At 33.9% G+C, this 10,644-nt stretch overlaps 1 protein-coding gene across 2 annotated transcripts; it reads right to left on the minus strand.

Annotated features, from left to right (window-relative positions):
• Positions 3,666 to 6,077, minus strand: LOC104701403 (histidine-rich glycoprotein-like). Of its 2 annotated transcripts, XM_010417082.1 has the most exons (3): positions 5,657 to 6,077; positions 5,043 to 5,324; positions 3,666 to 4,961 (listed from the first exon to the last, which is right to left on the minus strand). In XM_010417082.1, the coding sequence occupies exons 1-3, from the start codon at positions 6,002 to 6,004 to the stop codon at positions 3,828 to 3,830; spliced, it is 1,764 nt and encodes a 587-aa protein (XP_010415384.1). In that variant the 5' UTR covers positions 6,005 to 6,077; the 3' UTR covers positions 3,666 to 3,827. The 2 variants fall into 2 exon arrangements, with proteins under 2 accessions (XP_010415384.1, XP_010415383.1); XM_010417081.1 differs by having other exon boundaries at positions 3,666 to 5,324.

Consider the following 10,644-nt stretch of genomic DNA (forward strand, 5'->3'; position numbering starts at 1 on the left):
TCCATGTCATTTTTCTCTTAAAACTTTATCTTATTTTGTTGGGCTTATTTTAAAATCAATACAATAAAACTACAATGTATTTCTCTCCAGCATCTGACAACTCAGCATTTTAGACTTTTCTCAGCTTGACACTTCAGTAAAATCTTTAGCCAATGAAAACATTTCAAATAATACAACTCAACCTATAATAAGTCTATTTTATTCCATGTCATTTTTCTCTTAAAACTATATCTTATTTTGTTGGGCTTATTTTAAAATAAGTAAGCTTAAAATCACTCGTAAAGAATAATGAAATGACGCAAGATGTATTATTATTCTCTCTCCAATGGGAATCGATACGGATCTTGATGATCTATGATTCAAATGAAAAGGTGTAATCTTGAGGGGAAGTGGGAAGCTAATCGATCTCAAGAACTAAAATCATTGTGTCGAACTCTATCCATCTCTGGCAAAAACATTTCACGGACTTTGGAGGGGAGGCGAATTAGATCCATAAATTTACTAGGGTAGCAATATTCTGAGATACTCCTGAGGAAGAAATGAGGAAAGCACGCGATTCTCCGGGTGTATAAGGGATATCTAATAAGAGAAAAAATAACCAGGAAGAAACAAATAGATTACGGAAAGAAACTGAGTGAGAGAGAGAGAGGAAGGAGGAGATTTCTGAGTGGCTTTATTTAAAAGCTGCGGAGATGAAAATCAATAGAAAGATTGCAATTCCATTGCATCAAGCTTCGGAGCTCGGAACATCCATTGAGCCGAGTAGATTAGTCTTGTCGAAAACTAAAATTGCTTCTACAAAAGTGTAGGATTGATGAACATGTACGTATACTAAAGTTTATTTCAAAATTGCTATTTTTGTTCCTATTGTTATATATTTGTGAGGCTAATCAATAATCCGAATACTTTGATGATATTTTTTTTCCACAAAGAAGTGTGAAAGCACTGTGACCATTGACAAACAGAGAAGCTATTTTTGCATTTTTACGTATTTGAATACTTTAAAGATGGTTTAGTCATCATCCTACTTATATCGGTAAAACCAATTTAGATTTGTTTTCTTATGCACCAAAATCCAGTTCTTAATGATTTGACATTATCCTAACTATAAACTATAATTTGTTAGTATCATCTATATAGCAAAGTAGAAAACAGTGATATAGTTGAAGTAGTGAATGTTGTGAGGATTAACTTCTTATGCAAAGTTGGGATACAAAAGGTGTCTATAGAGCGGAGCTACATAAGTTGAATGAGTGATAACAATTACACTACCAAAAAACTTGGATCAATGACTTTGGATTTCGTAGATTCATAGTTGAATTCGATATAAAGCTTGACTTGGTCTCTCCATTTCTTATTAATTTTTCCTAGGTAGCTTCTTGGCAATGGTTTCAAACTTTTCAAAAAGAGTATTTCCCGTTTATTTAGCTAATAAAACACCTACTTTGTCCAGTTGCTTTATGTGATAATGTTGTGGTGATTACTTGAATGTTTACACACTATTGGTTCGGTGGCTAAATCTATTCTACTGCTAAAACTAATGAAATCTGCCAAGTTAATAAGCTCTATAGCCAACAAGGAAGAGTTTATGAAGAGAAAAAACCCAAGTATGGCAAAAGAGAATGAGACTCAAAATGACTATGTATCTACCAAAAGAGATGTTTTTGAGATTGAGGAAAAATATTGCTTAGTTGAAAATAAAAAATGATAAAAGTTGTGAACTGATTCATCTTGTGATTTGGAATCTCTGATCTCATATCCTGAATTGTACTGCCATCTGATATTGTTTAGGTTAGCAACTTGGGCCGCTATCAAATTCTTAGAATTGATGAAGAAATTGTATGTCCTTGTTTATTGTTTTGTTTGTATTATATTCTTTGGTGAGTTATTTCCTCTGGTTTTTCCTTATTCATTCCACAAAAGTAAGAACAATGTTGTTTGTCTATTTTACTTAAGATTGTTTGAATAAAATAAAAATAAAATGTTACGATAAATATAGGGGAAAAAAAAGATAAGAACTTGCACTGAAATTTTAATAATTTTGCTACTTGATATCAAACAAATTATATTGAATTATGATTTCAAAAAATCAAACTATATTTTTGTATTAGATATAATTTTTTAAAACAATCCTGCGGCGTAGTGCGGATATTAACCTAGTTTATTAATTATATAAATTCTTATCTTAAAATACTATTAAACGAAATGTGAGAACTCCATTTGTAGAATATGACATCATAATCACTAGACAACCATTAATGGATGTCTTCACTTTAAAATAAAATTTAATTTAATATTATTTTAATTTAAATATCCCCACTAAATTTGTATTATTTTTTTGGAAAAATGATTAAAAACATGAATTTTCAAATTTGAAATGAAAAAATCATAAACTTTCGAGAAGTTATTTCAATCAAAAGTCTTGGTTTACTTTAAAAATAAATATATAACTTTAGTATATTGTGCCATTTTGGAAAGAGATAAGTGTAGTTTTAGTACGTTTTCAAAAAAAATTAACTTTTTAGTACGTTTACTTTTTACAATTGTGAAAGTAGTCTGTGTCTCACTGTAGCAACGTTCACTATAGCATTTTTAATCTTTTTTTTTTATCATACCCCCTATATGTTTAATTACATTTTGTTTAATGATTTATTTTGATAATATTAAATATTTTTTAAAATTTATGTATCTGTACAGACTTACAATGTGTACAGATGTGTGTACACAATGTAATATAAGTCTGTACACATTGTAATGTAAGTCTGTACACATTATTGAATGTGTAGATGTAGTTTGTTTAATTTTGAGACTTTATTTTAATTTTGAGACTTTATAATGTCTGTATAGATGTCTATACCGCAATGGTTTTATATAAATTACATCTTTATACATTATTATGTGTACAGACTATTATCTGTACAGACTATTATTTGTACAAACTATTATCTTTACAGACATATGTACAGAATCATTGCATATATCACTTTTGATATAAAATATATTTGAAATAACTAAAACAAAATGCATGTCAAAGTATAAAGAAAAAAATATAGTATTTTTGTATCTGAAAAAAAAATAAAAAAAAATTCACATTATCAAATTTCTGAATAACAAAAAAATGGTATAGTGACATCCATTCCCCACTCTCACTCCCAGTTTTTCTATCTCACAAAAATAGGTTCTCCATTAATTCTCCATCTCTCACACCCTCTCTCACGTCTCACCCTCTCACCCTCTCACCACTCACACTCTCTCTCCCACACATTAATCTACAATACAACCTTTTGGAAATATCATTAGGTTAACCGATGGAAAAGACTGGATTAAGTATTCTATTAGAATTTCTGTCAACTAACAAAACTACGTCGTTTTAATTTTGAAAAATTACCAGATGCCTCATCATCAATACATTAACTATACAGTACCAACTTAGCTAGTAGATTTAATCAAACATTATTGAAACAAACATAGTTATATGGAAGTTTTTTGGAGGCTTTTTTGGTTTCATCCCCGCCGGAGCTTTCTTGGCTTTTGTTTCTTCTAATGCATTGTGGTTTCGTCTTCTTGAGATCTAATGATTGCATTGTGATTTTATCTTCTTTAGGGTTTCGGCGAATTGTTATAATGTTAGGTTTTTGGCGATTTGTGTCGTAAAGATCATAAGATTATCAAACAAACACACTTTTTTGGGGATTAAAAGTCCCCTAGTTGGTTTTGGTACGATACTGAAACATAGTCATCACACACATTACATCTTATATATTTATTACTTGGGATACATAATCATTACTTTGTTAAATGAATAGGCAGAGTATTTAGGTGGAGTCCTACAGTCCCTTACTCCCCCACCCGATTTTTCGGTTATTGCTGAGCCGCCACTTCTCAGTAGCGTTAACGACCACTACTGTACGACCTCCACTACTGTCATGGTTTGGGTTCATGTACACATGACGTGGTGGAACCTGGGGAGCCATAAGCATGTCATGGTGCTTCATCCCTTGCCCGTTGTACGGTTGCATCCCAAGCCCACCTTGGTGCTTCATACCATGTGCGCTGTACAGCTGCATCTCATGCCCGCCCTGGTGCTGCATCTCGTGGCCGCCTTTGTGCTGCATCCCATGCTCGCTATGGTGTTGAACCTCGTGTCCACTTTGGTGATGAACCCCATGCCCGCTTTGATGCTTCATCCCCTGCATCTCATGGTGCTGCATCCCATGCTCGTTATGGTGTTGAACTCCGTGCCCGTTTTGGTGCTTCATCCCCTGCATCTCATGGTGTTGTATCCCGTGCTCACTATGGTTCTGAACCCCATGTCCAATTTGGTGCTTCATCCCCTGCATCTCGTGCTGCTGCATCTCGTGTCCGCTATGATGTTGAACCCCGTGCCCGCTATGGTGTTGAATCCCGTGCCCGCTTTGGTGCTTCATCCCCTGCATGTCGTGGTGTTGCATCCCGTGTTTGCTATTGTGTTGAACTTCGTGCCCGCTTTGGTGCTTCATTCCCTGCATCTCATGGTGCTGAACCCCATGCCCGCTTTTGTGCTTCATCCCCTGCATCTCGTGGTCACTATGGTTTTGTACCCCGTGTCCGCTTTGGTACTTCATCCCTTGCATCTCGTGGTGCTTCATCCCCTGCATCTCTTGCCCGCTATGGTGCTGAACCCCGTGCCCGCTATGGTGTTGAACCCCGTGTCCGCTTTGGTGCTTCATCCCCTGCATCTCTTGCCCGCTATGGTGCTGAACCCCGTGCCCGCTATGGTGTTGAACCCCGTGTCCGCTTTGGTGCTTCATCCCCTGCATCTCTTGCCCGCTATGGTGCTGAACCCCGTGCCCGCTATGGTGTTGAACCCCGTGTCCGCTTTGGTGCTTCATCCCCTGCATCTCTTGCCCGCTATGGTGCTGAACCCCGTGCCCGCTATGGTGTTGAACCCCGTGTCCGCTTTGGTGCTTCATCCCCTGCATCTCTTGCCCGCTATGGTGCTGAACCCCGTGCCCGCTATGGTGTTGAACCCCGTGTCCGCTTTGGTGCTTCATCCCCTGCATCTTGTGGTGTTGCATCTCGTGCTCGCTATGGTTCTGAACCTCTTGCCCACTTTGGTGCTTCATTCCTTGCATCTTGTTGTGTTGCATCTCGTGCTTGCTATGGTGTTGAACTTCGTGCCCGCTTTGGTGCTTCATCCCCTGCATCTCGTGGTACTGCATTCCGTGCTCACCATGGTATTGAACCTCGTGCCCACCATGGTGCTTCCCGTACCCGCTCTGGTGTGTTTCTTCATGCTGCCCCTGCAATCCGTTACCCATCTTTCCCATCTTTGCTATATTTCCCTACAAAATGATCATCTACCTAATTAAAATAAAATAATAAACAGTTTCATATGCAAAAAAAAATAATTTGTGCTTCTTTTGTATGTTTGTTAATGTAGAAAAATACAAAAATCAAACGTTTTCCGAAAATCAGCCTTATATATATTTCAAGTGTATTATATGAACTAGAATCAATAGTTTTACTTTAATGAAACTTTAGCATAAACGTTTAGGACTTCCATTATAAAAAAAAAAGTTTTAGGACTTTAACATAGTTTAAGACACTTTAGAAACATATATAAATAACACATAACATATATTGTAAGGTCGAGACACCAAAAGAGATAACTTACGTTGTAAGGAGATGGGGGCATGATCAAGTTGCGATGAGGTGGCTGTTGGTTGTACTGGTGGTTGTTGCTAGTGTAGTGGCTCTGATTGCTCTCAAAGAAGTCCTCCACGTCTGAGTCTTCTTCATCGCAGACAGGCATGTGAGACATGGGTGGACGGCCATGGTTGGCCGGAAGCCTTATGCGTTGGTCGTAGCGAGCTTGACGGTCAAAGTAACCTCCTTCTGACTCCACATGAGCCACAAACTCCGTGCGCTCCTCGAACCCGTAGCCACGGCCGCTCCCGTAACCCTTGTGGCCGTATCCCTGCAGCCCGAACTCAGCGATCCGTCCAAGAAGCTTATCAAGCATATTATCTTTATATATGTGCTTGACTATGTTTTTCTTTAATGTGGATAAGTGATTAACCTCTTTCAGCCCTTTCTATATTTATACAATTCTTATTGTGCTATTGTAGTCTAGTGTTCTTTTAAATTAGTGTTTTATGTGATTCCATTTGGCTTGATTTGAATCTTATTCTCTTTCCTACCACCACCGCCACCAAACCGAAGTTGATTAGACATATTTGTTCTGATTCCGTTCTTTTTAATTAATGACCATCCAATTCACTTGGAAATTCGAATTCTTATTTGACTCAAATATTGACGGCGGCATAATAGTAAAACTAAAAACTAAATATAGTCTAGTACGTCTGTACGTTTTAAGGCTTTAATTTTGATTTTATTATGTTTTTACATATAAAATTTGTTTGGGGCAAAATTGTTATTCATCTTTTATGTATCACTTAATTTTATGGAAAACTAGATCAATATCCCGGGGGACAAATTTTTATATTATTTTTTATAATTTTAATCTATATAGTATTAAAATATAATTTGTGTCTAAGTTTGTTGTCTAAATATTTTCAAGAATTGATATATCTCTAATCATGATATTGAATTAATAATATGTGTATAAGTAAATGATATTATGTTTCCCTTGTTATACACAATTTTTTGCCTAATCTCTGTCTCTCTAGTAATCATTTTTTACTTAAAACATAAGTATAATTTTTAAGTTTAAAATTATGAATATTTTTTTGACCCAGAAAAAAAATTAGAAAACGTTTAAGTAAAAGGAATAATATCCTTTTAAGTTATTGTTCATATGACTTTGTTTGGGAAACTAAATTATTCTTTCTAGCTGATGAAAATAATACATTAACTATAATAAATGTCTCTTCGAATCTCTTTGTATTTGATTGATTCAATAGTAGAGTAAGCAAGATACACCGATGTATCCACGTGGTCATAGTTTGGTGGATATGCTTGTATGTTCATCAAAAAAATAAAAACAATATTATTTTGATGCAAACAATAGTAAAATTCATTGAGTGGTATTGTTCAAGTATTTCTACATTTTGTAATGGACAAAACTTATTTCATCAAAAAAAAGTTCAACTAAAAATATAACAGTTCAACTAAAAAGTTAAACATTTGTTCACTAATAAGTAGATGACCAGTTACATTAAACACAATTTACTATAATTGGTCATCCACTTATTAGTGAACAAATGTTCAACTAAAAATGGATAGTATATAATATACTAATTCAAAAAAAAATATAGCAATATACATCTTAAATTATAGAAAAAATATAATTATAATAGATTGTATATAAATAAACAGATAATTTTTGATAATAACTAGTTAAACTGTTTCAACAAAGAAAATAATAAAAAGAGAGATAGAAAACCAAAAAATAAAGTAGAGAGGGAAAAAAAAACAAAAGAGGAAAAAGACAAAAATAATTGTTGTGTTTAATTTAAGAGTATATATACTAGATGACTATACTTTTAGAAATAATTCATAAAATAACTATCACCCATGTCCGTGTGTCCCCTATGCAACTTAAAATTACGTTGCTCTCCTCCCGTCTCCTTCTCTCTTCTTTCTCTTACTTTCTCCTTTGGTTTGTCTTTATTCTTCTTCCTCTTGCTTCCTTCTTCTTTCTCTCTCATCAAAATACAGAAACATCTCTCCTTTTTTTCTTAATAGAAAGCTTCATAAAAAAACTCACCACCACCAACACAAATCTACCCCGCCGAGTTTATCACCATCATCTTCGTAACAATTACCGCCTTCTCCATCATCTTTTATCCACCGAATTCATCACCATCACCTCCGACCACCATCTCCTATATCATCACCATCATTTTGTTTTCTCTTTTCCCAACTTCTCTACTTTTCTCATTCTCTTTATCTCCTCCAACATCGGGGCAAACATTTTAAGAGGAACTATGTGTTTTAATATTTTTACATGTATCGGTGTTTATCTATCATGTTTTTTTTAGAAAACTATTGTAATTCATAGTGTTTTTTTATATTAATGACATGATATATTCCAAAGAATGATAATATCGCATGCTTTTTCTATTTACTCTAACCAAAAATGCTATTTTGTAATATCACATGCTATTTATACGATAATTACATGCAATTTAAACATGATTCATGCTATTTTTTAAAATAACCCTATCACCACCTATGTAATTACTTTCACTCACCACCATAGACACCTCCGTAACAATTACAACCACCATCTCTTCCAACTGTAACCTCAGCTTTAATTTGGGTACTCACTATGACTTATTGTAGCACTATATCTCTGCATTTCTTCAGTCACAAAATATATCTCATATTGAACTTTCAGATTTTGTAAAACTTGTAAATTAGAAGGTTAATTTGGTAACTACTCTACCCCTACCCCACCATAAAAAGAGTCGTTTACTAAAGAAAACTGACTCATAGTTATTTTCTTAATTCTTTTTGGATCCATGGTTATCTACCAAAGTTGCTCTTGATTTAAATCCAAAATTGTATCTTCTTTTGTCTCAAACTTAGAGACATGAGCAAATATGTCCACGGTTTATGTCATACTAGCAAACACACCCACAAAAGTACACCACTAGCAATAAGTGGGCGTGGATGGAAGTGAGTTTGAGGAAAGTGGGTCTGCTTGCAATTCTCTCTAGATTTATACTCAAAAGTTTGAATGATTATATTTAAACTAAAGATATTATATTAATAAAAAATATTTTAAATTAAAATTCTGAATACAAATTCTAGTATATATATATATATATATATTAATTTATTTTCTCTGATATGAATATTGATTAAAATCTTTCAGGCGTTTTTACATACACTTTTCTTGTAGTGAAATAGTAAGTGTTCATTTAAGTTAGTGTTTGATATGATTCCCGTTGGGGATTATATTCTTATTATCATCTGAATCTTATTTCTTTTATATACCACCACCATACCGAAAGTTGAATTGACATCTTTGTTCTAATTATATTCGTCTTTTTAATTAATGATCAGTCCCATTAGCTTTGAAAACTCCAGTCCCAAATTGACTAAATTTTGACGGAAGCATAATAATGAAACTGGAAGTTAAACTTAGTCTAGTTCTACCTATTTTTTTGATAACTCATGTGATCTTAGTTTTCTATCCCCGAACACTAATCTGGGAATCCGGAGAAACCATGTTAAATTACTTGAACCATCATGGCCAATACTAATTCTACCATTTAAGGGTATGTATTTTGATTTTATATCAAATTTATTTCGAGTTAAAGTTTTCATTCATATATGGAGAAAAAAATTTGTGTAACTTAGTTTTTTGTTCTTTGGACCCGACTAAGTCTTTAGGTCTAATCCTATGGACATAGACACTTTCTACTTGTACTCCCCAAACGCTAGATAATGTGGGTAACATGAGTAACATGGCCACATTACGCGATATGGAGAACACTTTATGAAGGTCAGATGGACTAAAGATGTCAAAGCTCACTTTAGACAGAACCACAAGGATCTTCTTCCCAATAATTTGACAGTAGCATAATGTGGGTATCGTCTGAACAAAGATAAACTCTATGCATTAAATGATAAATGATAAATGTGGATCTTCTTCCAACCGTTTGTTCCTAAAACAACTCTATGCATTAAATGATAAATCCCATAAAAATCTCAAAATCCATTTTAATAAATGTTTGGTGACTGTAGGACCTATTCCGTTTTAATGACACAACATCATTTGAGTAACAAATTTAACCCGCGGTGTATTGCGGTTTAAATAACCAAATATTGTCCTGCGGTGTATTGCGGATTAAATAAGAGTGGGATTGGTGACACTTTTAGATGTGTACCAGGAGATAAATGTATTACTAGACTATACATATACCACACGGGTTAAAACCTTGAAAACATTACAAAATCTATACTTTGAATACTTATATCAAATACCTATAAAATTTTATATTTTTAAAATTAATAAAATAACAAATAATACATTATAAATTTTAAAATTTTAAAATTAAAAATATTGTCCCGCGGGTTAAATCCTAGTTTTCTTTGATATGAATAAGCGATTTTTTTCAGGTGTTTCTATATATATACACAATTCGTGTATTATAGTCGAGTGTTCATTTAAGTTAATGTTTGGTATGATTCCCTTTGGAGATTATTCCTAATATCATGGTATATATGATCTGAATCTTATTCTCGTTTCTACCACCATACCGAAAGTTTAATGGACATGCATTTATTCTAATTCCGTTGGTCTTTTTAATTGAAGAACAGTCCGATTCACCTTGGGGAAAATTCCAATTCCGAATAGGCTGAATATTTATGGAAGCATAGTAATGAAACTAGAAACTAAACCTAGTCTAGCACTATGTAACGGGTTTATTTTAATTTTATTTGAGTTAGAATTTTTCATTCATGTTTAATTTGGATATATTTGGACGAAAAAAAACTTTTTGCTTAGTTCTTTGGACCCGACTAAAAGTGGTTAGGTCTAATCTTGCAGTTGTACTCCCCAAACGCTAAAACATCACTAAACTTCCACCATTATTATTTATCATGGCAAAACTCCAATTAAACCAAAACGAAAATTGCCCACCTAAATATCTGAATGATTGTACACAGTACACTATCAAACAACAAAAT

Source organism: Camelina sativa, chromosome 7, assembly GCF_000633955.1.
Source record: "Camelina sativa cultivar DH55 chromosome 7, Cs, whole genome shotgun sequence".
Classification (NCBI taxonomy): domain Eukaryota; kingdom Viridiplantae; phylum Streptophyta; class Magnoliopsida; order Brassicales; family Brassicaceae; genus Camelina; species Camelina sativa.